The sequence below is a fragment of the Melopsittacus undulatus genome, chromosome 4, assembly GCF_012275295.1.
Source record: "Melopsittacus undulatus isolate bMelUnd1 chromosome 4, bMelUnd1.mat.Z, whole genome shotgun sequence".
Lineage (NCBI taxonomy): Eukaryota > Metazoa > Chordata > Aves > Psittaciformes > Psittaculidae > Melopsittacus > Melopsittacus undulatus.
Window position 1 is genome coordinate 349,296 of NC_047530.1, and position 27,413 is coordinate 376,708.

Genomic DNA, 27,413 nt, shown 5'->3' on the forward strand with positions numbered 1-27,413 from the left:
TCATTCATTCCCCAGCGCCGGTACCGGAGCCACGGGCGGCGGCGATGCCCCGAGGGGCCGGGGGCCTCCGTGCCGAGCCGCCCCAATGCCCGGCCGGAGCCAGCGGGCTGGACCGGCGGGGGGCCCCATGGGCCGCGGCTAGGCCGGCGGCGATGCGGGCGGCAGCATGCCGCGGCTCCCGGTGAAGAAGCTCCGCAAGCAGCTCAAGCTGCTGCTGCTGCTGGTGCTGCTCACGTTCGCCGTCTGGTTCACCTACCTGCACATCAGCCTGGTGCGCCAGGGCCGCGCCCTGCGCCTCCCGTTCGGCAGAGGTAACGGGGAGGGGGGGGATGGAGCCTCCGTTTAACTGCGGGGGGGACCCCCGGGGGCACTCGCGCATCCCCATCACCCCTCGGGGCGGTTTGGGAGCCCCATAAAGAGTGGGGGGTCCCCCCCATGGCGCTGGGGTCCCTGACCCCCCCCCCCCGGCTCCGCTCTCACCCAATGGGGGATCCCCCACAAGGTGAGACCCCTCCTTCCATGGAGGGTCCATCCCGCATCCCCCGGTGGGTCTGGGGGGAGCAGGACCCCACCGCGGGCACCTCGTGCTCTGCCCTTGTGCCTTTGGGATCGGGGGTGACTGGGGGAGACCCAGGATGGTCCCCGAACAGCCTGGGGGGGGTTGTGGTTTCATCCCCTCCCTCGAGCGGCCCCGTCCTCATTTTCCGCCCGTCGCTTGGCTGCGATGACAAAGAGGCCATTTATAGCCACTGTCGCTGCCTGGAAGGGGCAAACCCAACCCGCCCATCCTTGCCCAGCACTCTGTGTCTGTGCTTCCCTATCCCAATAACCCCCTTCCTCCTCCGACCCTCTGCACACCCGGGATGCGATCCGGGATGCTCCGAGGTGCTGGTGCCTTGCGGTTCTCCTTTGCGGTGAATCGCTCTCGGTTTTACCCTTGCAGACCTCATTTGGCTGCTTGGAGGGGACATAAAACTCTATGGAATATTTGCTGTGTGAAACTTGAGCTGCTCGGACTGAACTTGTGGGGTTTGTCCTAAAAAATAGGGAGGGATGAGAGTTGGTGCTTATTTAGGCAGAGAATGGAAGGGAATGGCAGGGAATGGAAGGGAATGGCAGGGAATGGAAGGGAATGGAAGGGAATGGCAGGGAATGGCAGGGAATGGAAGGGAATGGCAGGGAATGGCAGGGAATGGAAGGGAATGGCAGGGAATGGAAGGGAATGGCAGGAATGGCTTCCCTGGGCGCTGGGAGCAGCTCTGGACGCTGAGAAACCCCAAGTTTCCCCCGCAGCGGCAGCATGAGCCTGCAGATTTTGGGGCCTTATGGGGCAATGGGGATAGTGCCGATGGGAGCAGCAGGGACCATGCATCCATCCCTGCAGAGGCTGCTTCCCCTTCCCCGCTATAGGATCGAGCCTCTTGGCAAAGCCACAAGTAGCAGCGGTCTGACCGCAAGCGGCTGCCCGGGTTATCCTGGGTCATCCCGGGTTATCCTGGGGTATCCCGGGTGAGGCAGGGCTGAGCTCTTCCTCTTTAGGCACCGGAGGATTTCCGGGTACCGGAGGATGCTCCGTGCGCTGCCTGCGGGTGCCCGTCCTGCCCTGGGGGGGTTGAGGTGCTGAGCCCTGTTCCTGCCCCCCCTCACCTCCTCCCTACGTGCTGGCATCGCAGCCTATCCCATGGGATACTCCACAGGGAGCTGTGCTGCTGCTGTGGCTTCTGCAGGGGAAGCTGGATCCTGCCTGGGCTGGATTAGGGTTAGGTTAGGATTAGGATCCAGCTGCCTGGGGTGGATCCTGCCTTTCTGTGCTCAGGGAGATGCTGCTGCTTGCACTGAGGGGCTGAAGGGCCTGTGAGCATGTGGCAAAGCCAGAGGTTAGGTCCCATGGAGGCTTTGGAAGTGTAGGGATGGAGAGAGGCTGGTGGAGGGGAAGGGAATGGGATGGGTGGATGCTGGGGAAGGAGTTTGGTCACACGTAGATGGATCCTGGTCCTGCTGCTGCAACCCAGTACATGATGCTCCTCTGGGCTTAGTGGGTATCCCTGGGTGAGCACATGGGAGGATGGGGGGGTCACTGTGCCCTCGTGGCTCCTGTGTCTCCTTCCTCCTCCTCCATGATCCATGGCATCTCTCACCATCCAGGACCTGCTGTGGTGTGTCCTGGTCCCAGATCCCATAGGGATGGGGTATGGTGCTGATCCCTGGATCTGGAGAGGGTGCTGAGCTCCTCATTGCCCCAGGGGCCTGTGCACCAGAAGGTGCCTGAGATTTGGAGACTGGGGTTTGAGTGTTGGCCAGGATGAACCAGAACCTGGTGCTGAGGCTGCTCCAGCTGCTGGGACCTCATCACATGGAGGTTAATTACTCATTAGGTGAATTGTCACCAGCAGATGCATGTCCTGGAGGCTGATGGTGATGGGCATGAGGCTCTTCAGCTGTTTGGGGTGTGATGTGGGGGAACCAGGCAGTGGGGTCTCACACAGTGAAGATGGGGTGGTATTTGGGGTACCAGTGTCCCCCTGCCCCATGGCAGCCCCACATGGAGCCAGAGCATCTGGGAACTGTTGGTGCCCTGAGCAACTCCCCTCTCCTCATCTCCTACAAGTAGATAATTACCCTTCTCTGCCTAATTGAGCACATGGATTCCTCATCTGGAATAATGAGGCCATTACGGTGCTCTCCGGGCTGGAAACAGGCGATGGGATGGGAATGCTGGTGTGCTGGGTGGGAATGCTGGTGTACCGGGTGGGAATGCTGGTGTGCTGGGTGGGAATGCTGGTGTGCCAGGTGGGAATGCTGGTGTGTCAGGTGGGAATGCTGGTGTGCTAGGTGGGAATGCTGGTGTGCCAGGTGGGAATGCTGGTGTGCCGGGTGGGAATGCTGGTGTGCCGGGTGGGAATGCTGGTGTGCCAGGTGGAGAGAAAGGGGGAAAATGCCAGTAAAACCCCTCAAATGGCTCTTGGCAGGGGCTGGTCCTGCTCCTGCAGCCATCCCATTGGGGCATGTGGGATACTGGTGCTGCTGGGAGGTGGGTTTTGGGGTGGGTTGTGACTGGATGAGCACAGGATGCATCCCGGAGGATGCTGAAGCTAATTCATGGCTAAAGCAGGGCCACTTGATAGGAAAACCCATCTGGGCCCCTTGATAGTGCCTGGAGCTGGATGTGTGCATCCCTGTGGATTCAGCCTCGAGAGGAGCCTGTGTGTGGGATCCAGAGGGCTCCCAAACCTGCTCTGAGCTGTGGTGCTTGGATGCTCTTTGTTCGCCTCAGACCCTTGTCCTTCCCATCCCTGTCCATGGAATTGTCCTTTGGGGTCTCGCAAGCCAGGAGGAGGTTTGGGATGAGCACAGCAGCTTCCCCCCATGCAGGGATAACACAGTCCCTCTGGGCACTGAGTGTGATGATGGGGTTTGAATTGGGAGCCTGAACGCTGCGGCTGCCGTGGGCTCCATCCCTTTCATCAGGGATGATGGGAGCAGGGGGAGAGGATGAGGAAGAGCCGTTTGAAGAGGAAGGTTTGTGAGGAACTGGAGCTGCTTCCCTGCTTCTGGCATCTCCCATTCTCCTGTCCCTGCTTGTTGAGGCAGCATCCCTTGGATGGGCATCCTCTTGGTGCTGGAAGGGAAGGTTTGGAGCTGAGAGCTGCCCAGAAGGAGGGTTTGGAGCTAGGGAAGGGGCTGGTTTGGTGTCATTGGGACCCTTCCTCTATGTCACTGTGCTGGCCCCGCAGAGCACGAGCAGGTGGGAAGCAGTGGGATGGATGGAGGGATGGATGGATGGAGGAATGAGCCCCATCCTTGGGCTGGGGGCTGGGGGTGTCTTGGGGCTCTTTGGCAGGTGAAGGGGGAGAAGTATGAGAAACATCTGGCCCGTGCCTGTTGTGGGTGGTTCAAAGGCACCGATTTGGCTCTTAAGAGGCACCAGAGGCTTTGAACCTCCCCCAGAGCTGGTCCCATTGGCGGCTGTGGGGGGTCCCCAAAACGTCCTTTGAAGCTGGGGGAGATGTGGGGGGTCCAGGGCTTGGTAAAGTGAAATGGAAACAAGTGGGTTGTGGGGGATGGTTTATCCTGAGCTGCCCTCCTGGTGCTGCTGTGAGCACCCCAGGCTGGGATGGGGCAGGGTGCCTGGTGCTGCTCCTGCCTCTGCTCTGCCCATGCAGGGACAGTGTGGGGACCCCGAGCAGGGCTCAGTGCTGGAGCCCATCCTCCTGCCTCAGGGTGTGGGGAGAGCTCAGATCCCCCCTTGTAACCAGGGAAAGGGATTTGGGTCCTGCCCAAAACATGGGAGTTTGGGGTGGCCAAGGGTGGGAGCAGATCCCTATGGATCCATCCTGAGCGTGAAGGGAGGAGCAGGGATGCAGCTTCCCCAGGGATGCTTTGCCCTGTGGTCCCTCCCCAGGGGAAGGACAGATGCTGTGGGTGCCATTGGTGCTCCAGTCCCTGCAGCAGAACTGGGGATGGTTCTGGCACGTGTGTCCATGTGGGATGTGTCCGTGGGTCCTGCAGGGCCTTGGTGACAGCAGGAGAGGAGAGCAAAGCTCTGTCCCTTCATCGCTCCTCAGCCACAGAAGCTCTTCAAGTCCTGGCAGCTTAAAGCCTTTTAAGCACATAAAAGACATCAAAGAACCGATAAAACACATCCCCTGTCCCCTTTCATGTGGCCCTTTGCTCTCAGTTAATTCTGTGCCGTTTTCCTCCTCCTGGGCATCCGTTTGAAGCCTCTTTGACTGTGGAGCTGTTGATGCTCTGCAGTGAGCCGGGGTCACTGTCGCCTCCTCTGTGCCTAGGAAGAAGGCAGATCCATAGGGAAAGAGGCCTTTGGAAGGCCTGGCTGGCCAAGCACTGTGGTAATGGGTCCTTTGGCTGCATCATGCTCCTCCTGCAGCCTCACTGATGGAGTTGAGATGGTATCAACGGAGCCGTCACCGGCTCATCCAGCCTGGATCCCGAGGGATGTGATGGGATATTGGCTCCCTGCTGGTGTCTGAAGGGATGTGAGCACATCCCGACCAGTGCCAGCTGCGTGGCTGCGGTTACAGCCCTGTCCTGTGCTGCTGCTCTGGCATCAAAGAGCAATTGAGGAGTGTGGTGGTGATGGAGCAGTGAGGGGCAGGTGGGTGCTGGTGGTGTGAGGCACTGGAGCCTGTCCTGCAGCCGGCTCCATGTCCTGAGCACTGTCATGGGGATGCTGTGAGGGCTGGAGCAGCTCTGCTCTGGAGCCAGGTGAGAGAGCTGGGCTGGGGCAGCCTGGACAAGAGAAGGCTCCTGAAGGGGAGACCTGAGAGCAGCTCCAGTGCCTAAAGGGGCTGCAGGAACCTGGAGAGGGGCTTGGGACAAGGGATGTAGGGACAGGCCAAGGGGAATGGCTTGAACCTGCCCAAGAGAGGGGAGACTGAGCTGAGCTCTGAGGCAGAAGCTGTTCCCTGGGAGGGTGCTGAGGCGCTGGCACAGGTGCCCAGAGAAGCTGTGGCTGCCCCATCCCTGGCAGTGCTCAAGGCCAGGTTGGACACAGGGGCTTGGAGCAGCTGCTCCAGTGGAAGGGGTTGGAGCTGGAGGAGCTTTGAGGTCCCTTCAACCCACACCAGGCTGGGAGTCCATGGTGAGTGTGTGGTCCCTCTGGAGCTGCTTTGGCTCCTTTGGAGCTGGTGCAGAATGAAATGGTGCTGGAGCTGGTGGTGCCTGGAGGGCAGAGGGTGTTAAGTGTGATGTGAGCTGGGGTCAGAGGATCTGGTTGCTCTTGGTGCATAGGAAGGACCTGGGACCCTGAGCCGAGTGTGTCATGGACAGCATGGAAGCTCTGGGGCTGCCTCTCCTGGAGGCTGTGACAGCTCGAGCGGTCTCATGGCAGCTCCATTGCCAGCCCTGAGCCATCCGGCATCGATTTCCATTGCTGCACCCGAGAGGAACAACACAGGGCTCAGTAAAGAGCATGAAATGAATTGGTTTGGGGTAGACAGGGATAAAATCCCTCACTCCTCCAGCTGGTGCATCCCTGTGATGGCACCAGCCCCATTCACCTTGGCCCTGTCCGTGTCACTGAGCCATGTCCCGGTGCCAGCCCCGGTGCTGCGGGGCTGGGAGCATTGGGGTTTTCCTGGCAGGCAGCTCTGTTCCTGCCCCAGAGCTGGCTCAGGGCTGCAGGGGGGGTCACCCCTTCACACAGCAGAGGGGCAGGATCCCCCCTGAGCTGCTGCTCACACTCTGGGGGTGCCCCCATCACATGGGGGGTTCTGGGCTCAAGCCAGGTCATGGGGAGCTGCTCCTCACCCAACAGCCCAGGTCCTTCAGGCTCCATCCCATGTCCCCAGCCTGGGGTTGTGCTGGCATCACCCTGATGCAGGAGCAGGACCTTGGCCTGGCTGGACTCTGTGCTCCTGTGCTCTCCTCTCTGTGCCAGGGCAGCTCTGGGTATGGGTGCTGAGAGCAGAGCAGTGAGTATGGGGGGAGCACTCATTGGGAAGCACATGAGGAGCATCTCCATCCACGCTGGAGGCTTTGGGAAGCATCCAGGAAGCTGCCGGAGAGCTCCCGGCTCCGACAGGGATGAAAGGGGCAGTGTTCGGGTGAGAGCTGCAGGGAGCTGGGGCAGGAGCCTGTGTGAAAGGGCCTCTGTGCTCCCCAGGGCATGGGGGTTGGCTGTGATAGGGGAAGCCCATCACCCTGGTGTCTGTGCTGTGTGATGGATGGGGTCGGTCCCTGGTCCCCTGCACCCACTGCCTCATCCCGAGCACTGCTCCTGGCTCTGGTTCACTGCCTGGAGGCTGCTGTGACTCAGAGCTGGTTCCATAGCGTGTGCAGCTCCTGCCCCTGCTCACGGCTCTGACAGCATCAGCATCACTCTGTGCTTGCTGGGAAGAGCTCTTAATGCATCCCATGCAGCATCCCATGCAGCATCCCATGCAGCATCCCATGCAGCATCCCATGCAGCATCCCATGCAGCATCCCATGCAGCACCCCATGCAGCATCCCATGCAGCATCCCTCCGGGTGATGCCATCCTGGAGCAAATGGGTCCCTCTCTCCAGACCTTCCCCCATCCCCTCTCCCCTCTCTGCCTGCCTTTGTGTGGCCTTTGTGCTCCCTCAGAGAGGACAAGAGGCAGTTCTAATGCTGGATTGGCTGTTGTGTGGTGCTGGTTGTGTGTCCTTGTGTGTCCGGGGGATGCTGGGGAGCGGCCGTGCGGTGCTGGGGGGATGCGAAGGGAGAACAAAGCCAGGGGGAAACCAAACCCCTTTATCCCAGTGCTGCTTTCTCCTCCTCTTATGGCCCTTGACCTGCTCCTCGCATGAGGTTCAGACCAAAGGGTCTGGATGCTCTGGGAGGGAGGAGCAAAGTGATGCTCACTGGTACCCGGTGCCCTCCTCCCCTTCCCAAGGGCGCTCGTTTCCAGTTCCCACACAGGCTCATCAGCACTTGGGGTTTGGTTAGGGCTGCCCTTGGTCTTCCCATCCAGCATTTAAATAGCAGGGAACAAGCTCAGTGCAGAGCCTGGAAGCCTGTTCCTGGGGCCTGGTGCTTTTGCTGCTCCTGGGATGTGGCACCTCTTGGGGTGAGCGCTTCCCTCCCCACATAGAGAAGAGGGTTTCACTGAAGGCTCTTGGGCTCTGAGCTGGGTTACTCAAACCCCATCAGAGCAGCAGTGACATTTAACTTGGACCCAACCTGAGCAGGGAGCATGAGCCTTGTTCTGCTCCTTTAGCGGCTGAGAGGAGCTGCTTGAGCATCCTGCTGAGGATGGAGCTGGGTGGTGAAGGCAGAAGGTGAGCAGATCATGGCTTTGGGTCCTGGGAGCCTCCAAGGATGGATCATGCTGCAGGGAATGGGTTTTCTCTCCCTTTCCTCCCATTTATATCAAATATCTTATTTACCCAGTGCCAAACTGGGCTGTGGTACCCAGAGGGGAGTAACTGTCCACCCCATCCCTGAGGATGCAGCCTGGGATGCTGCTGGCTCAGGTTTGCTCATCAGGACCTGGGGCTTGGCAGCAGATGCCCATGTTGGGGTTAGTTCATCCTGGGGATGGGACTTGGAGTGTGGCACCCCCAGATGGCATCAGAAATGGATGCTTAGGTGGCAAATCCCATTGAGAGACAGGTTCATCTGCCCCAGGGCCAGGAGAGAGACCATGTGTGGGTACTGCAGATCCAGCTGCTGCATCCATCCCTTGGCAGGTCCCTTAGGAGCATTTGCTCCTCACTGCTGTGGTTAATCCACAGATCAGCATGGGGAGGGGGGATCACACTGTCCCCAGTGCTCTTGTGCCAGAGCAACAGCATCTGTGGCCTCGGTACAGGGAGGATCAGCTTTATTCCCAGTGCTGAGCATCCCTAGGAGGGATGGGGATCCTGGAGAGCTGAGCATCCCTAGGAGTGATGGGGATCCTGGAGAGCTGAGCATCCCTAGGAGGGATGGGGATCCTGGAGAGCAGAGCATCCCTAGGAGGGATGGGGATCCTGGAGAGCTGAGCATCCCTAGGAGGGATGGGGATCCTGGAGAGCAGAGCATCCCTAGGAGGGATGGGGATCCTGGAGAGCTGAGCATCCCTAGGAGGGACGGGGATCCTGGAGAGCTGAGCATCCCTAGGAGGGATGGGGATCCTGGAGAGCAGAGCAGATGAGTTCTGGATCCAGTCCCACTGCTCCCTGTGGTGCTCCACATCATCTCCATGGGGATGCAGGGATGGAGATGGGCAGGGGAGGAGGGAGTGAGGGAGCTGCCAGGAGGGAGCTGGGGCTGCCAGGGCTGAAGAATGGCTGAGAGCAGAAGAAGGGGCTTTAGAGCTGGATTTCCTGTCCTCGGGATGGGATTTGTGCTGCCATCTCCAAGGAGATGCTGCCTGTGCTGCCGCTGGAATACTAATGGCACTGAGTGTGTCATGGGGCACCGGGAGCCCCTCCTCGGCCGGGCTGTGGGGTCTGAAGCCACCCAACAGCTCCCAGTGCAGCAGCCACTGGGGCTGTTTCACTCGGTGGGGGTTGGAGCCCCCCAGGACTTGCCTGGGGAAGGATGGGGGCATCTTGCTATAGCTTTGGGAGGGTTTTGGTGATCCCCTTGTGCAGTGCCCATGGCCAGGAGACAGCGCTGCAGCACTGCTTGTGTCTGGGGCTCCCCTCTATTGTGATAAGGGGGTGGCAGGTTTTTGGGGGACCCATGGGTGTTTGTGGTGGTGGCTCTTGGACACCCAACTCTGAGCATCCCATTCACTATCCCTTGGTGCTGGTTTGAAACTCTATGTACCAGAGCTGCAAACACCCTTCATCCCTCCAGGGTTGGGCTGTCTGAAGGGTTCAGAGGCACCCACTCTGCAGCCCAAAAGTGACGGGTTCTGTAGGGGGGGATCTGTAGGTTGGGAACAGTTAAGGCAGCACACGGTAACAGAGCTGATGTACTGGGGCTGTTAATGGGTTCCTCGCAATGGTGTTGGGGTGGGACGATGGGTTTGGGGTGGGACGATGGGTTTGGGGTGGGACGATGGGTTCGGGCACAGTACATCCAGGGGGCCGGGAGCCGGTGCCTTGAGGGCAGTGTGGGATGCTCCAGGAGGATGCCTCACTGCGGATGGATGCGGAGGTGATCGCACAGGAGCTGCTCCATCCATGAGAGCCGGCGGGGGGGGGGGGGGGTGCAGTTAAACCCGGTGCTGCTGAGCGGACCCCCCCGTCGGGGCTGTGGTAGCTCCTGCCCCTGTGGGGGGGGGTGCGGACGGAGCCGCTCTCACCGCACCCCCGCAGATGCCGACAGGCCCCCGGAGGTGACGGACCCTGCCCGGCGGCCACCGGAGCGCAGCGGAACCACCGACGACTCCAGCGAGAGCCGCGAGGAGGAGCCGGAGGTAACGGGGGGGGCAGCGGGTCCGGTGCTCACAGCGGAGTCACTGCGGGGCTGGGGAGGGGGGGGCGGCCTCTGGGTCTGCTCCACAACGCGTTAAAGGGGCCCCGATGGAGCTGCCCTGTGCATCCTATGGGCTCCTACGGGAGCGTCTCCCTGCACCTCCCTCCTGTGTGAGCTGGGCCAAAGCAGAACCAGCTTCAGGCTGTGCCAAAGCAGAACCAGCTTCAGGCTGGGCCAAAGCAGAACCAGCTTCAGGCTGTGCCAAAGCAGAACCAGCTTCAGGCTGGGCCAAAGCAGAACCAGCTTCAGGCTGGGCCAAAGCAGAACCAGCTTCAGGCTGGGCCAAAGCAGAACCAGCTTCAGGCTGTGCCAAAGCAGAACCAGCTTCAGGCTGGGCCAGAAGCAGAACCAGCTTCAGGCTGTGCCAGAAGCAGAACCAGCTTCAGGCTGTGCCAAAGCAGAACCAGCTTCAGGCTGGGCCAAAGCAGAACCAGCTTCAGGCTGGGCCAGAAGCAGAACCAGCTTCAGGATGGGTGAGATAGGGGAAGAGGATGGTTGTGTCCGGCTGGTGATGGGTGATGGGACTTGGAGCATGGCACCCCCAGATGGCATCATAAATGGATGCTTAGGTGGCAAATCCCATAGGAGACAGGTTCATCTGCCCCAGGGCCAGGAGAGACCCTTTGTGGGTACTGCAGATCCAGCTGCTGCATCCGTCCCTTGGCAATCACAGCAAGGTGATGGGTGAGGAGGGAGAACCCTGCTCTGGTCAATGCCAGCTCCTCATAAGATGGGTAAGAGACAGACAAAGGAGGACATTGAGGTGCTCGGAGGGGGAGAGCAGGAGGAGGGTGGATCCTTCCCATGAGCACGGCACAATTCCGGTGCTTCCCAAGAGCAGCTCTGCCCTTTGGGATGTCAATGGGCTCATTGGGCTCTGTGCTGGTGATGTCTTTGGCACTAAGTGCATCCCGAAGGCAGCGCTTTGTGGGAGCCTCAGTTCCTGCCTGGGCTCTGCTGTGTGGGTGATGGAGCAACCGGTCCCTCTTTGCCCAGCTGAGGCCATGGGGGATGATGATGATGGTGAATCCTGAGACAGATGTCAGGGATCCCCCCATCCCCCTTGGTCCATCCCCAGAGAGGGTGATGCTGAGTGTGGGTGTCAGCATGGGCTGTGCCACGGGCCAGGTCCCTCTGTGACAGGAGGAGGATGCTCTGGGTGGGCTCTTCCTTGCCACCCATCACCCTTCAGCACACTGGGGGCAGGTGAATGCTCATCTGATGCCTCTATGAGACACAAGGGACTGGATGTTTAATTCCCTTTGCACATCCCAGTTCCTGTGGGTGAGCACAGAGACTCCTTCTGCCCTCTTGGAGATGGAGCCCAAACCACTTCCAGCAGCTCCTCAGCCCAGCTGAGCATTGATCTGAACAGAAGACTCCCTGTTCTGGAGCAGTCTCCTAGCAGAGGAAGGGAAACCAGTTTAGCTGGAACATTGTGACCCTGCTCCCCAGGACACTGTGCCAATGGTTCCAGCCTCCTCCTGCCCCTGCTTCCCTTTGCCTTTAACCTTGAATGCTCCCCCCTTGGTTTGGCAGCGCTGACATCCCAAATGAGATGTATGCTCTAGGGGGATGTCCTGCAGCCCCAGCAGGGCTGGTCCTCATCCCACATCTCTCATCTCCCTCCTGTTCCTGAGCAGGGCGATGGGCAGGACTTGGAGGGATGGTTTTCCAGAGGCTCCTGGTCCAACCGAGCCACCGTTCACCCCAAGCTCAACCTGACCAAGCAGCCTTTGCCCTGGAATGAGCAGGTAGGGGACAGGGAGCAGCAAAGGGGGTGATGGAGAAGGTCCCTTGTTGGGCAGCCCCTGTCCCCCCAGGCTCCAGAGCCACCTCCGTCCATCCTCCTCCTTGCTCTCCATCACCCATCCTGGGGGCTCTGCATGATCCTGGGGTCACCATGGTACCCATGAGGGCATCTCCTCGGGTGTGTGCATCAGCCCCTCATCCTCTGTGTGGGTCTGTAAGGGACATCCTGCTGCAGTCATCTGGATGGATCCATGAGGAGTCTGCCCCTGGTGCTGGCTGTGCAGGTGGGATGGGTGAAGGGTGCAGGCACCAAAAGCCCAGCCCCATGAAATCCCACGTCCAAGTGCACTTGGGACCCAGAGGAGTGGTACAGGAGGGGGTTCCTGCTGTGATTATGGGGCTGGCACAGGGATGGGAGCTCAGTGACACCCCTGGGGCTCCACACCCTGCCCTGCTGCTGTCCTCGGAGGGGGATGAGGAGGACCCTGCTCATCTCCTCTCGTCCTGCAGTACAAAGGGAAGGTGAACCTGCATGTCTTCGAGGACTGGTGCGGAGGTGCCGTGAGGCACCTGAGGAAGAACCTCCACTTCCCACTGTTCCCCCATGTGAGTGATGGTTCTGGGGCAGAGGGAGGGTCCTGGTCCTCTCTGGGTGCTGCTGGACCTGCACTGGTTGTGGGTTTGCTCCTCGAGACCTTTGCTTGCATTGGGTTGGGTTTGGGGCAGGCAGTTCCCAGCAGGGCAGGGATGCAGGGAGAGGTGGGTGGTGGTGGGACCCCCATGGCCCCTCTGGTGCCAGGGGCACAGGACCCTGCAGTCACAGGGAGGAGATGGGCTGGATGATGCTGGTGCATAGGTGTGAGCTGCTCATGCTGTCATGTCCCTGTCTCGGCAGACCCGCACCACAGTGAAGAAGCTGGCAGTGTCACCCAAGTGGAAGAACTATGGGCTGAGGGTTTTTGGCTATATCCACCCCTTCAAGGATGGTGAGTGATGGAGCTTGGCCCTGGTTCCCCTGCAGCAACATGGAGAAGCTGCCTCCTTCCCCCTTCTTGGGCCGCATGGGGACAGGAGGGCTCCTGGAGACAGCCCCAAACCTTGGCTGTCAGGCAGGAGGATCCTGAACCTTTCTCCCTTGTGGCTTCAGAGGCAGGTGAAGTCCTGATCTCATCTAGGACAGAGCCAGGATGTGGAGTCTGGTGGCCCCATGACATCCATCCATCCATCCATCATCCATCCATCTATTGTACATCCATCCATCCATCATCTATTCATTCATCATCCATCCATCCATCCATCTATTGTCCATCCATCCATTCATCATCTATCCATCCATCCATCTATTGTCCATCCATCCATTCATCATCCATCCATCCATCTATTGTCCATCCATCCATTCATCATCCATCCATCCATCTATTGTCCATCCATCCATTCATCATCCATCCATCCATCTATTGTCCATCCATCCATTCATCATCCATCCATCCATTGTCCATCCATCCATCCATTCATCATCCATCCATCCATTCATCATCCATCCATCCATCTATTGTCCATCCATCCATTCATCATCCATCCATCAATTCATCATCCATCCCTCCATTCATCATCTATCCATCCATTCATCATCCATCCATCCATCCATCCATCCATCTATTGTCCATCCATCCATCTATTGTCCATCCATCCATCTATTGTCCATCCATCCATCCATTCATCATCCATCCATCCATCCATCCATCCATTCATCATCCATCCATCCATCCATCCATCCATTGTCCATCCATCCATTGTCCATCCATCCATTGTCCATCCATCCATCCCTGCTTCCCCATCTCACAGCAATGCTCTGGGGCTGAGCCCATGTCCCTGGGCTGCTGTATCTCCCTGTGGTGACTTTTCCCTTCTCTCTCCATAGGGGACTTCCAGTTCTCTGTGGCATCTGATGACAACTCAGAGCTGTGGCTCAGCTCGGATGAGAGTCCTGCCAACTCCCGGCTGGTCGCGTTCGTGGGCAGGGTACGTGTGTCCCACTGCCCCCTCTGCCATTCCCCAGGCTGGGAATGCTCCAGCTCCCTCTGCCATTCCCCAGGCTGGGAATGCTCCAGCTCCCTCTGCCATTCCCAACGCTGGGAATGCTCCAACCCCCTCTGCCATTCCCCACGCTGGGAATGCTCCAGCTCCCTCTGCCATTCCCCAGGCTGGGAATGCTCCAGCTCCCTCTGCCATTCCCCATGCTGGGAATGCTCCAGCTCCCTCTGCCATTCCCAACGCTGGGAATGCTCCAACCCCCTCTGCCATTCCCCACGCTGGGAATGCTCCAGCTCCCTCTGCCATTCCCCAGGCTGGGAATGCTCCAGCTCCCTCTGCCATTCCCCACACTGGGAATGCTCCAGCTCCCTCTGCCATTCCCCACACTGGGAATGCTCCAGTGCTGTCTCCTATAACTGGACACCCCCTGGTCTGTCATGGGGTTTCTGGGATCCTGTTGGCTGGTGACACGAATGCCACCAGCCTGGGACAAGGGGGCCCTGGGGCAGAGCTCCTGAGGTACCCCCGGCACAGGATGGTGCCCAATGGAGCTGGAGGGGACATTCTATGGGGGTCTGGGTTTGTGCCCTCTCGTCCATGGTGGCCTGGAGGGTCTCACATGCTCCTGCTCCCTCCCCAGCTGGGCACCGAGTGGACGGCGCCAGGAGAGTTCACCAAGTTCAGCTCCCAAGTGTCCAAACCTCTGCGGTGAGTGTGTCCTTGATCCCATTGCCCTTCCCAGCGGGATGGGGCTCACAGGGATCAGACCCTGCCTGTGGTCCCGTCCCAGAGGGCAGGAGGGGTCAGGGCTGGAGCTCAACCCACCCTGGCCCCAGGTGCATGGCTTGAAGGTGTTGGGGGCTGCAGGTGGGGCTGGGGATGCCCTGGGCTCATGGAGCTGCAGTGGGATGGGATTGTCCATCCATCCATTCATCATCTATCCATCCATCCATCCATCCATTCATCATCTATCCATCCATTGTCCATCCATTCATCATCCATCCATCCATTGTCCATCCATCCATCTATTATCCATCCATCCATCCATTCATCATCTATCCATCCATTCATCATCTATCCATCCATTGTCCATCCATCCATCATCCATCCATCCATCCATTGTCCATCCATTCATCATCCATCCATCTGTTGTCCATCCATCCGTCCCTGATGAATGTGCCCACCCCACACTGCTGGCCCCTTACCCCAGCAAGGTTCATGTGTGAGCAGGACAGGGAGGGCTGACCCCCCCTTTCCTCTCTCCCAAGCTCCATGGGAACAGGGATGCTCCATTGCCCAGCACTGTCCCTTAGGGTCTCTCACCATCTTCTCCCCTCGCAGCCTCATGTCCTCCAGGCGCTACTACTTTGAGCTGCTGCACAAGCAGGATGACCGAGGGTCAGACCATGTGGAAGTTGGGGTGAGTAAATGTTCCCCCCATGCTCCTCCCTGGGCTTGTCCCATCAGGAGCCAGCGCCAGGGCTCTTCCCATGCTCACTGGAACCCTTTGTGCTGATCCTGTGCTCATCTCCCATCTCCCTGTGCTCATCTCCCATCTCCTTGGGCTCATCTCCCATCTCCCTGTGCTCATCTCCCATCTCCCTGTGCTCATCTCCCATCTCCTTGGGCTCATCTCCCATCTCCCTGTGCTCATCTCCCATCTCCCTGTGCTCATCTCCCATCTCCCTGTGCTCATCTCCCATCTCCTTGGGCTCATCTCCCATCTCCCTGTGCTCATCTCCCATCTCCCTGTGCTCATCTCCCATCTCCCTGTGCTCATCTCCCATCTCCCTGTGCTCATCTCCCATCTCCCTGGGCTCATGTCCCATCTCCCTGGGCACATGGTGCCTGGCACATGTGGCTCTTCTCTGTGCTCCCCCAGTCCTTTCATTCCAATGGCCTTTTGGGAGCTAAAGACCCTTCTGTGCCTCCCTGTGCTCCTACAATGGATGCGATGGGAGCAGCTCCTCTGCTCCAGGCTCCAGTCCAGCCTGGCCAGCCCCATTCCTTGTCCTTGGCCTCCTGCAGAAGGGCTGCCAGTCCCTGTGGGCTGCTCAGAGGAGCCCATTGCCACAGGCAAGGGGAGCCCAGGCTGTGTTAGATGGGGCAGGCAGGTCCCAGGTCACTGTGCACCCTTAGTGTGTGTGCCCAAGGGCTGAGCTGCTGGAGCCGGGTCCTTGATCCTTCCCCCTTGAAGATACCTGAGTTTCAGACCCAAACTCACCTGCTGAGCCCTGGCACAGCCACAGTGAGCCCTGGCACAGCTGCAGTGAGCCCTGGCACAGCCACAATGAGCCCTGGCACAGCCATAGAGAGCCCTGGCACAGCCGCAGTGAGCCCTGGCACAGCTGCAGTGAGCCCTGGCACAGCCACAGTGAGCCCTGGCACAGCCATAGTGAGCCCTGGCACAGCCATAGAGAGCCCTGGCACAGCCACAGTGAGCCCTGGCACAGCCACAGTGAGCCCTGGCACAGCCGCTGTTAGCCCTGGCACAGCCGCTGTTAGCCCTGGCACAGCCGCTGTTAGCCCTGGCACAGCCTCTGTGAGCCCTGGCACAGCTGCAGTGAGCCCTGGCACAGCCATAGAGAGCCCTGGCACAGCCGCAGTGAGCCCTGGCACAGTTGCAGTGAGCCCTGGCACAGCCGCAGTGAGCCCTGGCACAGCTGCAGTGAGCCTGGCACAGCCAGAGTGAGCCCTGGCACAGCCACAGTGAGCCCTGGCACAGCTGCAGTGAGCCCTGGCACAGCCATAGAGAGCCCTGGCACAGCTGCAGTGAGCCCTGGCACAGCCGCAGTGAGCCCTGGCACAGCTGCAGTGAGCCCTGGCACAGCCACTGTGAGCCCTGGCACAGCTGCAGTGAGCCCTGGCACAGCTGCAGTGAGCCCTGGCACAGCCATAGAGAGCCCTGGCACAGCCATAGAGAGCCCTGGCACAGCCACAATGAGCCCTGGCACAGCCACTGTGAGCCCTGGCACAGCCATAGAGAGCCCTGGCACAGCCGCTGTTAGCCCTGGCACAGCCACAGTGTGTGTCAGGAGCTGGCTCTGGGAAGCTGCTGGCTCCTTTCCCCCCAGCACCATCAGTCACTGGGAGCAGACTGGTGCCATCCGGGATGCTGAGCACACCCTCCTGGTGCTCTGCTGCTCAGCACCAGCCTGGCCCTCGCTCACTGGCAGGATCAGAGCCGGTTTGGTGCTGGGAGGGGAAGGCTCAGATGAGGAACAGCAGGATCAGAGCAGTGGCTCCCATAGGGATCTCAGGGCTTGTCCAGACAAAGGCTCCTGGATGCCTTTGGGATGAGTGTAATGGGCTCAGTGCAGGCGGCTGCAGAGCCCCTCAGGACCCGGAGCATACCCATGTGTGTGCAGCACTGGGGGGCAGAGGAGGCTGCTGGGGCTCTGCTGTGGTCCTGATGGGAGCTGTGGTCTGGATGGGAGCTGTGGTCCGGATGGGAGCTGTGGTCCTGATGGGAGCTGTGGTCCGGATGGGAGCTGTGGTCCTGATGGGAGCTGTGGTCCTGATGGGAGCTGTGGTCTCCATGCTCCCTCCCTGGCATCATCCCCCCTGTGCTGCCTCCATGAGGGTCCTGGTGCCCCCTCTGAGTACTGGGATCAGTGCAGCTCGTTCCTGGGAGCAGAGGACAGGGCAGGATCCACTGTAGGGTGTAGGGTCAGTGGCTGCACCCTGACCCTGGACCCTCCTGCTCATTCCCATCCCCTCCTGTTCTCTCCTAGTGGCGACTCTTCCTCCCCAGCCTGAAGTTCGAGGTGATCGACTCCTCCTGCATCTCCCTGTACACAGGTAGGAGCCAATGGGTCCATCTGCAGCCACAGCAGCAGCATCTCAAGGGCTTTGTGTGTTGGTGCAGGGGAGAGACAGAGACAGAGCCTGGGGGGGGACCAGGTCCTGGGCAATCAGATCCCAGAACCCCAGCCTGGTTTGTGTTGGAAGGGACCTTAAAGCTCCTCCAGCTCCAACCCCTTCCACTGGAGCAGCTGCTCCAACCCCTGTGTCCAACCTGGCCTTGAGCACTGCCAGGGATGGGGCAGCCACAGCTTCTCCATTCAACCCTTTCCAGTGTTCCCCCATCTTCACAATGAACATCCTTGTATCCCAGCTCAGTCTCCCCTCTCTTGGGCAGGTTCAAGCCATTCCCCTTGGCCTGTCCCTACATCCCTTGTCCCAAGCCCCTCTCCAGGTGTCCTGCAGCCCCATTGGGAGCAGGGGGTTGCAGTGGGTAGGGATGATGCTGTGACCCTCCTAAGAACAGACACACCATAGGAACACAGCTCTCCTGGTGCTCCCACCCCATCCCTGCTGGTGAGAGCACAGGGGCTGGCTCCATGGCTTGGCCCTGAGTTATAAGGAGCTGTCATGAGCACAGGGATGGATGGTGCAAGGTTTAATTAAATCTATAGATCTTCTGCTTCCTGCCCCTTCCCTGGCAGAGAGAAAGGATGTGATAGATGGATCCTGCCCCAGTGCTCAGTGTGCTGGAGCCTGGTCATCAACCACAGCCTGGAAGGTGTCGATAAGGCAGCAGGGGACAGGCAGCAGGCAGGGATCAATGAGGAGAGGGATGGAGAAGCATTGATGGTGTGGATGCAGGTGCCCATGAGATGGATGATGTGTGGATAAATCCCCCCACAACCACTATCCATTAGTGCTGCCTCTTTATGCTTCTCTTTCCTGCTTCCCATCTCCCTGTGAATCCAACAGCATCCATGGTGAAGCTGCACCACTTGAAGGAGCCCATTGCCATGGGGCAGGGGCTGCCAGCACCCAGAGCATCCCTGGGGGGCTTGGGAAGGGGATCCTGGAGCATGGGAGCTGCCTCCTCCCCTCCAGCTCTGCAGCAGGATGGGCTGGTGTGGGCACCGCTGGGTGCTCTGGGCATGGCCACAGTGAGCAGTGATGCCTGGGGAGGTGCTGGGGATGGTTGGCAAGGGGGATGTGACACCAGAGCCCTGAGCAGAGGCACAACCAGAGCCTCTGCAGTCACCAGCACTGGGGCTCTGGTTCCTGCATCCCTAGGTTAGAGCTCCCCTTGTCTGAGCCTGGTGATGCCGTCACCGGAGCCAGGCTGACCTCAGCTGTGCCCTTGTCCTCTGGTGCTCATCAATGATGGCAATAATCATTGGGCTGATCAGTCACAGGGTCTGTGAGCAGGGAGCCTGAGCTCTGCTGCAGCATCAGCTCCTGGGAACAGGGGAATCCAGCCATAGAATCCCAGACCAGTTTGGGTTGAAGGGACCTTAAAGCTCCTCCAGCTCCAACCCCTTCCACTGGAGCAGCTGCTCCAAGCCCCTGTGTCCAACCTGGCCTTGAGCACTGCCAGGGATGGGGCAGCCACAGCTTCTCTGGGCACCCTGTGCCAGCGCCTCAGCACCCTCACAGGGAACAGCTTCTGCCTTATCTCCAACCTGAACCTCCCCTATTCCAGTCTGAACCCATCACCCCTTGGCCTGTTGCTCCAGTCCCTGTTGCAGAGCCCATCCCAGCATCCCTGTATCCCCCTTCAGACACTGGAGCTGCTCTGAGGTCTCCATGCAGCTCCTCTCCAGGCTGAGCATCCCCACAGCTGTTTGTGCCTATGGGGCTCAGCCCTTGTCCTTGTGTCCCCAGATGAATCATCCCTGAAGATGAACCACGTGGATCACATCCCACAGACCTTGGGCAGCCACAGTGGGAGCTACCTCTGGGAAGCTCAGCAGGATGAGCATGGGGCTGACATGCTCAAGCCTGACCCCAGAGACACCTTCTTCCTCAGTAAGTGACTGGGATCGGATCCTTGAGGATCTCTGGGGCAGGAACAGACAGAACCTGGAGGCTGCAGGCACCCAGAGCATCCCTGCTGCCCATCTAGGGTGCAGAGCATCTCTGCTGGGGTCTGCAGGGGCCAGGCTGGGCTGGGCTGCAGGCTATGGTGTGGATGGGTTATGGGGGGGGCAGGACACGGTTGGGGCTGAGCTGCTGCTGCCTCTCCTCAGCCCCTGCCATCGAGGCCTCCCGCGTGGAGAACGTGCTGGTGCCCTGTGCCTACAGCCCCACATACGTGGTGAAGGACTTCCCCATCGCCCGCTACCAGGGCCTGCAGTTTGTGAGTGCTCCCCATGGTGGGGATGGGGCCATGCTCCTGGGGGGGTCACAGGGAAGCCCCCAGCCCAGGCCAGGCCAGTTCCACCCATTAAAACCCAGTAGAACACAGCCTGGGCTGGAGGATCCAGCTCAGCTTGAGCTGGAGGGGTTGAGCCCACGGGATGCTCGAGGTGCTGGGGGTCACCTCGCTATGGGGCCATGCTTGAGGTGCTGGGGGTCACCTCGCTATGGGGCCAGGCTGGTCCCCTGCTCCAGCCCCATGTCCTGGCACTGAACCATACCATTGCTGTGGTCATGCCCACAGGTCTACCTCTCGTTCGTGTACCCCAATGACTTCACGCGCCTCACTCACATGGAGACGGAGAACAAGTGCTTCTACAGGGAGTCCCCTCTCTACCTGGAGAAGTGAGTGATGGGCTGGTACCTGGGGCTGGTACCTGGGATGGTACCTGGGGCTGGTACCTGGGCTGGTACCTGGGGCTGGTACCTGGGGCTGGTACCTGGGGATGGTACCTGGGGATGGTACCCGGAGCTGGTACCCGGGGCTGGTACCTGGGGCTGGTACCCGGGGCTGGTACCCGGGGCTGGTACCTGGGGCTGGTACCTGGGGCTGGTACCTGGGGCTGGTACCTGGGCTGGTACCTGGGGCTGGTACCTGGGGTTGGTACCCGGAGCTGGTACCCGGGGCTGGTACCTGGGGCTGGTACCTGGGGATGGTACCTGGGGATGGTACCTGGGGATGGTACCTGGGCTGGTACCTGGGGCTGGTACCTGGGGATGGTACCTGGGGATGGTACCTGGGGATGGTACCTGGGGATGGTACCGGGGGATGGTACCTGGGGATGGTACCTGGGGATGGTACCTGGGGATGGTACCCGGGGCTGGTACCCGGGGCTGGTACCTGGGCTGGTACCCGGGGCTGGTACCTGGGGCTGGTACCTGGGCTGGTACCTGGGGCTGGTACCCAGGGATGGTACCCGGTCCTGGGTGGTGGGACAGCACTGAGATGAGGCGTCCTCAGCTCTGCATCCCCAGACTCCATCCCCTATGGAAGGGCCACCTCCAGGCTGGCTCTTTTCCCACCTCTTGGGCACATCACAGCCTGAGACCTGATCGTGGTGCTGTGGGTGATGGGTTCAGACTGAAACAGGTTCAGGTTGGGTGTAAGGCAGAAGCTGTTCCCTGTGAGGGTGCTGAGGCGCTGGCACAGGGTGCCCAGAGAAGCTGTGGCTGCCCCATCCCTGGCAGTGCTCAAGGCCAGGTTGGACACAGGGGCTTGGAGCAGCTGCTCCAGTGGAAGGGGTTGGAGCTGGAGGAGCTTTAAGGTCTCTTCCAACCCAAACCATTCCATGATTCACTGATGTTGGATCCCAGCTTCCTTCAAGCCAGGCTGTGTCCGGATGCCTGCGCCGCATCCAGGGCTGTTCTGCCCTGAGCAGGCTCCTGTGTGTGCAGCCACATCCCTTCCCATTCCCTCCTCCCTGATCTCCAGGACCTCGTCCTTCTTTGTCTCCAGGTTTGGCTTTTACAAGTACATGAAGATGGATGAAGAGGAGGAGGATCCTCGGCAGCGCCCGTTCCTCTTCCTCAATGCAGACAGTGAGTCACTGCTGCCGCTGGCAGCGCTGGCATGGGGCTGAGCAGGCACATCCAACCCAGCCATTCGGAGATGCTTGGGATGCCTCCAGTGATGCTGGGATCCGGGAGGGCAGAGCTGCTTGGAGCAGCATGTTCCATGTGCTCCATTGTTATACATCCCACTTGGCTCAGCCATAAGCACTGTGGGATATGGGAAGTGGGATGCTTAGGGTTGGGATTTGCATTTGCTGCTTCCTGAATCCATGTACCTGCTTCTGGGCTGAAAAGCAGGGAGGGCTGCACATGGCTGCAGGTGTGTGGAGTGTGGGGATGCTCATGCAGGAGCTGGGGTGTTCAATCCTGCCCCACTGCCATGGGTCTGCTCTGGGATGGAATGGGAGCACTGCAGAGGTGCAGCCAAGGTTTGGAGGGGTCAATAGGCAGAGCCTGGAGCTGCCAGCCCTGGCTAGCATCCCTCAGTGCCCCCCAGCTCCATCCCTCACCCCACAGGTTAACCTCTTGCTGGGACAGGCTTTGCCTCCTTGCCCTGGACCAGCACATGCGGGTGCCCTGCTGAGCACCAGGACCCTGGGTGTTTATCTCTGCTTTTGCTCTCCAGACTTCCTCGAGGATGATGAAGAGGAGGAGGAAGGAGCAGACAGCCCCGAGCCCACAGACCCCCCTCCCGAAGCCAAGGAGAGGAGCTTCGTGCCCATACCCGGAGCCAAAGGGCCGGAGACGCCACCAGTCACCAGGGATTATGGACATGACCTGGACTATTACAGCTTCAGGCGCAGGCAGGGCCCGGCCCAGGATGAGGCCATCCCTGGAACACCAGGGCAGGTGGGAAGGGGGAGCACATCCCATGAGCCCAGCACCAGCCCCACACCTGACCTCCATGTGCTCCATGGGGAGGAGGATGAGGGCCCCGCGCTGGAGCAGGTCCATGGGAGGATGCTCAATTGGCTGCCCCAGGACCCCAGTGAGGGTGAGGACGATGACCTGGGGCTGCTGGTGTCCTCGAAGCGTGGCGAGGCTGTGAGCCTCCACCGGCACCAAGCTGTCCCCATCTTCGGTGGCAAAGCCAGGACACCAGGTCCCGGCAGGGCTGTAGCCCCCGGGCAGGACAGAAAGAACCAGAACACCCAGGATAAGGTGTATGTGACCCGGCTGCAGCCGGGGAAGCGCAAAGCTCCGGTGCGGGAGCCGTCCTTCCCTGGCCTCTTCCTGTACCCAAAGCCTCTCAAGAGAGTCCATCTCCGCTCCAGGCCCCCTCAGAAGCATCCCATTGCCTCCAGCAAGCTCCGGACCATGCCTGGGCCCCGCAGCCCCTGGCTCCTGAGCAGCCTCTCCAGGGAGAGAGGCACCAACAGGCACAAGAACCCACATGGGGGAGGCCGGAGGTGGGAGGCGAGGCCGGGCACCGAGCGGCGGGCGCTGCCAGGGCTGCTGGCGCTGGGCACACAGGGGCTGTTCAGCAGAGAGAGCCACGAGGACACGAGCCCTGGGCCAGGCACCACCGGGTACAACTCCTCAGACGTGACCTCCTTGCTGGGGGTGACAGAAACAACAGCCTCCCAACAGCAGGAGGAGGAGGAGGAGGAGGAAGAGGTGTCCGACTACAGCTACGAGGGGGGGGAGCTGCAGCAGGGCTGGCTGGAGGACTCCATCAACTGGCAGAGGACGTTCAGTGTCAGTGCTGTGGACTTCGAGCTCCTGCGCTCCGACTGGAACGACCTCCGGTGCAATGTGTCCGGCAACCTGCAGCTGAGCGAGGCCGAGGTGGTGGATGTGGTGGCTCAGTACATGGAGAGGCTCAATGAGAAGAACGGAGGGTAGGGAGGGAGCAGGGGATGTGTGTTCATCCCATGTGGGGCTGATGGGATGGGGGGTTCAGGTCAAGCCTTGAGTATGGGAGATGTGGGGAGCGGAGCTTGTGATGGTGCTTCCATGGGATCAGGGAACAGCTCAACCTCCTCCAGCTCCAACCCCTGTGTCCAACCTGGCCTTGAGCACTGCCAGGGATGGGGCAGCCACAGCTTCTCTGGGCACCCTGTGCCTCAGCACCCTCCCAGGGAACAGCTTCTGCCTTACACCCAACCTGAACCTGTGTCAGTCTGACCCCATCCCTGCCTCTCCTTCCCCACAGCATCTACACCCTGCTGAGGATCATCAATGTGGAGAAGCGCCGGGACACGGCGCGGGGCAACCGGTACCTGCTGGAGCTGGAGCTGATGGAGCGCGGGCAGCGCACGGTGCGGCTCTCGGAGTACGTCTATGTCCTCCTGCACCAGGACAGCACCGAGGGGCTGGCGCTGGGGGGCACTGAGCCCCCACCGAGCACATGGAGCATCCTCTATGGGAAGCCCGTCCTGTGCCGGCCCCTGCGGCTCAGCTGGAAGCAGGATGTGATGGTGCACTTCGTGGTACCCGGTAGGTGATGGCAAGATGGGTCTTTTGGGGCTCTGCTGCTGCCCCTGCCCTCAGCATCCTCCAGGAGGGCAACTGCTCTGCCCCTCAGTTACATCTCCAGCCTGGCCCAAGGAGGAGGAGGTTATGGCTTCCAATGGGATGCTGAGGTTATGGCTTCCAATGGGATGCTGAGGTTATGGCTTCCAATGGGATGCTGAGGTTGTGGTTTCCAATGGGATGCTGAGGTTATGGTTTCCAATGGGATGCTGAGGTTATGGCTTCCAATGGGGTGCTGAGGTTATGGCTTCCAATGGGATGCTGAGGTTACCACTTCCAATGGGATGCTGAGGTTACCACTTCCAATGGGATACTGAGGTTATGGCTTCCAATGGGATGCTGAGGTTATGGCTTCCAATGGGATGCTGAGGTTACCGCTTCCGATGGGATGCTGAGGTTACCACTTCCAATGGGATGCTGAGGTTACCACTTCCAATGGGATGCTGAGGTTATGGTTTCCAATGGGATGCTGAGGTTATGGCTTCCAATGGGGTGCTGAGGTTATGGCTTCCAATGGGATGCTGAGGTTACCACTTCCAATGGGATGCTGAGGTTACCACTTCCAATGGGATACTGAGGTTATGGCTTCCAATGGGATGCTGAGGTTATGGCTTCCAATGGGATGCTGAGGTTACCGCTTCCGATGGGATGCTGAGGTTACCACTTCCAATGGGATGCTGAGGTTACCACTTCCAATGGGATGCTGAGGTTATGGCTTCCAATGGGGTGCTGAGGTTATGGCTTCCAATGGGGTGCTGAGGTTATGGCTTCCAATGGGATGCTGAGGTTATGGCTTCCAATGGGATTCTGAGGTTATGGCTTCCAGTGGGATGCTGAGGTTATGGCTTCCAATGGGGTGCTGAGGTTATGGCTTCCAATGGGATGCTGAGGTTATGGCTTCCAATGGGATGCTGAGGTTATGGCTTCCAATGGGATGCTGAGGTTATTGCTTCCCATCAGAAGGGTGTTGGTTTGCTTTGGCAATGGGGTGTTCCTGGGCCCCCCATGGTGAGCCTAAGGGATGTCTGTGGCCATGTCTTGCAGTGAAGAACCAAGCCCGCTGGGTGCAGCAGTTCATCTCAGACATGGCCCATCTATATGGGGCCACGAAGGACCCCAACTTCAACGTCATCCTGGTGGACTTTGACAGCGAGGACATGGATGTGGAGAAGGCTCTGCAGGATGCGCATCTGCCCCGGTACCCACCGTGGGCCCCATGTCCCCCAGGGCACCAATGGGGGTTTGGGGACTCCTCATGGTGGGATGGGGTTCACTCAACCTCCTTCTCCTCCCCACCCCAGCCTCGGGTCTGTCTCCTGCCCCTTCCTCTTGGGTGTTTAACCTTGGTTTCCATGGGGAGTTGGGTGCAGAAACCCCCTTTGCCTCCATGCAGGACCATTGGCATGAGGTGTAGGCTCTGCAGAAGGTCCCCATCCCTTTCTGCTTGTCCCTGTCCCCTCTTGGCTGCATCCCTCTGGTCCCATTACTGACATCCCTGTCCCATCCTCAGCTACCAGTACCTGCGGCGCACGGGGAACTTCGAGCGCTCAGCTGGGCTGCAGGCTGGTGTGGACACAGTGGAGGTGAGCTGGGGACCGGATCCATCCTGCCCTTCCTCCTGGAGCTGTTCCCCTCATCCTCCTGTATCCCTGCTGCAGGATGGACACAGCATCGTCTTCCTCTGCGACCTGCACATCCACTTCCCCTCCAACATCCTGGACAGCATCCGCAAGCACTGCGTGGAGGGCAAGTTGGCCTATGCACCCATCGTCATGCGGCTGAGCTGCGGCAGCTCCCCCCGGGAGCCCAATGGTGAGTGGGACCCCTGGAGGGTGTCTTGGGTTCCATCCGGCTCCATGTGCGATGATGGGACTCGAGCCCAGGGGTGCTTGAGGGGTGTGATGCTCCCAGAACCAGGTGTCCCATGGTGCACACTCAGGGGGGTGGCAGTGATGGGGATGGGGAGCATGGGAAAAGGGGTTGGGATGGGGCATGGGGGGGGGTGATGGCCTTGGGGGTCCCCCCCCCCTCCACTCACTGGTCTCCCCATCCAGGTTACTGGGAGGTAAACGGCTTCGGCCTCTTCGGCATCTACAAGTCAGACTTTGACCGTGTGGGAGGGATGAACACGGAGGAGTTCAGGGACCGCTGGGGGGGGGAGGACTGGGAGCTCCTGGACAGGTGAGGGGGGGTCCTGGCACCCCCAGCATGGGGGGGATGGAGATGGGGGCACATCCTATGGGAGACCCGAGGTCCCTTCCCTTGAGGGGGGAGATGGGGCAGAGCCTGGGGGTGGGGGGATGCCTCCATGGGGGAGGGGGGGGTGCCTCCATGGGGGTGTGGGGGGTGCGTCCATGGGGGTGGGGGGGGTACCTCCATGGGGTGGGGGGTGCCACCGTGGGGGGGTGGGGGTGCCTCCATGGGGGTGGGGGGATGCCTCCATGGGGGTATGGGGGGTGCCTCCATGGGTGTGGGGGTGCCTCCAGGGGGGTGGGGGGGGTGCCTCAATGGGGGTGGGGGTTTCTCCATGCGGGTGGGGGTTTCTCCATGGGGGTATGGGGGGTGCCTCCATGGGGGTATGGGGGGTGCCTCCATGGGGGTATGGGGGGTGCCTCCATGGGGGTATGGGGGGTGCCTCCATGGGGGTATGGGGGGTGCCTCCATGGGGGTATGGGGGGTGCCTCCATGGGGGTATAGGGGGTACCTCCATGGGGTGCCCCACTGATCACCGCCATCCCCCGGCACAGGGTCCTACAGAGTGGGCTGGAGGTTGAGCGCTTGCGGCTCAGGAACTTTTACCATTACCACCACTCCAAGCGGGGGATGTGGAACGCGCGCCCCAAGAAGCCCCCCAAGGACTAGAGCCGGGTCCGGAGCCGCTGCCCCACTGCCCCCCCACAGGTGATGGGCACCCCACTGCCCCCCCACAGGTGATGGGCACCCCACTGCCCCCCCACAGGTGATGGGCACCCGCTCATCCCCAGCCCGGCCGGTGCCCACTGTGGGTGCCCCGGGGGGGGTCCGGGGGGGTCTTTGTAAGGGTCTAATTTCATAGTCAGAACCGAAGTTATTAACTCAGTAGTGCCGGGAGCTGCTGTGGGAGGGATGGAGCTGAAGCCATCCCAGAGCTGGGGATGCTGGAGGGGGGAGCGGTACCTGAACCCACAACCGGTGATGCTGGAGGGGGGAAGTGGTACCTGAACCACAGCTGGTGATGCTGGAGGGGGGAAGCGGTACCCGAACCACAACCGGTGATGCTGGAGGGGGGAAGCGGTACCTGAACCACAGCCGGTGATGCTGGAGGGGGGGAAGCGGTACCCAAACCACAGCTGGTGATGCTGGAGGGGGGATGCGGTACCCAAACCACAGCCGGTGATGCCGGAGGGGGGATGCGGTACCTGAACCCACAGCCGGTGATGCTGGAGGGGGGAAGTGGTACCTGAACCACAGCCGGTGATGCTGGAGGGGGGGAAGCGGTACCCAAACCACAGCTGGTGATGCTGGAGGGGGGATGCGGTACCCAAACCACAGCCGGTGATGCCGGAGGGGGGATGCGGTACCTGAACCCACAGCCGGTGATGCTGGAGG

General features: G+C 60.3%; 2 protein-coding genes across 2 annotated transcripts in view; both read left to right on the forward strand.

The window, feature by feature from the left end:
• Nucleotides 1–27,413, forward strand: part of NLRP6 (NLR family pyrin domain containing 6) — a 177,172-nt gene that overhangs the window by 118,450 nt on the left and 31,309 nt on the right. The gene's annotated exons all lie outside the window — the stretch shown is intronic.
• Nucleotides 24–26,931, forward strand: B4GALNT4 (beta-1,4-N-acetyl-galactosaminyltransferase 4). Its single transcript, XM_034061610.1, has 20 exons — nt 24–311; nt 9,734–9,834; nt 11,537–11,647; nt 12,156–12,251; nt 12,541–12,631; nt 13,567–13,667; nt 14,320–14,387; nt 15,021–15,099; nt 17,414–17,480; nt 19,305–19,448; nt 19,670–19,779; nt 20,083–20,183; nt 21,295–21,377; nt 21,976–23,191; nt 23,506–23,789; nt 24,870–25,023; nt 25,336–25,408; nt 25,484–25,637; nt 25,880–26,006; nt 26,573–26,931. Exons 1-20 carry the CDS (start codon nt 167–169, stop codon nt 26,685–26,687), a joined length of 3,420 nt encoding a protein of 1,139 aa, XP_033917501.1. The 5' UTR covers nt 24–166; the 3' UTR covers nt 26,688–26,931.

Excerpts from the sequence above, each read along its gene's own strand:
- B4GALNT4 (XM_034061610.1), top strand. The coding sequence starts at position 167 with ATGCCGCGGCTCCCGGTGAAGAAGCTCCGCAAGCAGCTCAAGCTGCTG. Across the intron at positions 13,668-14,319 it reads TGGTCGCGTTCGTGGGCAGG|CTGGGCACCGAGTGGACGGC; the intron begins GTACGTGTGTCC and ends CTCCCTCCCCAG. Across the intron at positions 25,409-25,483 it reads CTGGTGTGGACACAGTGGAG|GATGGACACAGCATCGTCTT; the intron begins GTGAGCTGGGGA and ends TCCCTGCTGCAG.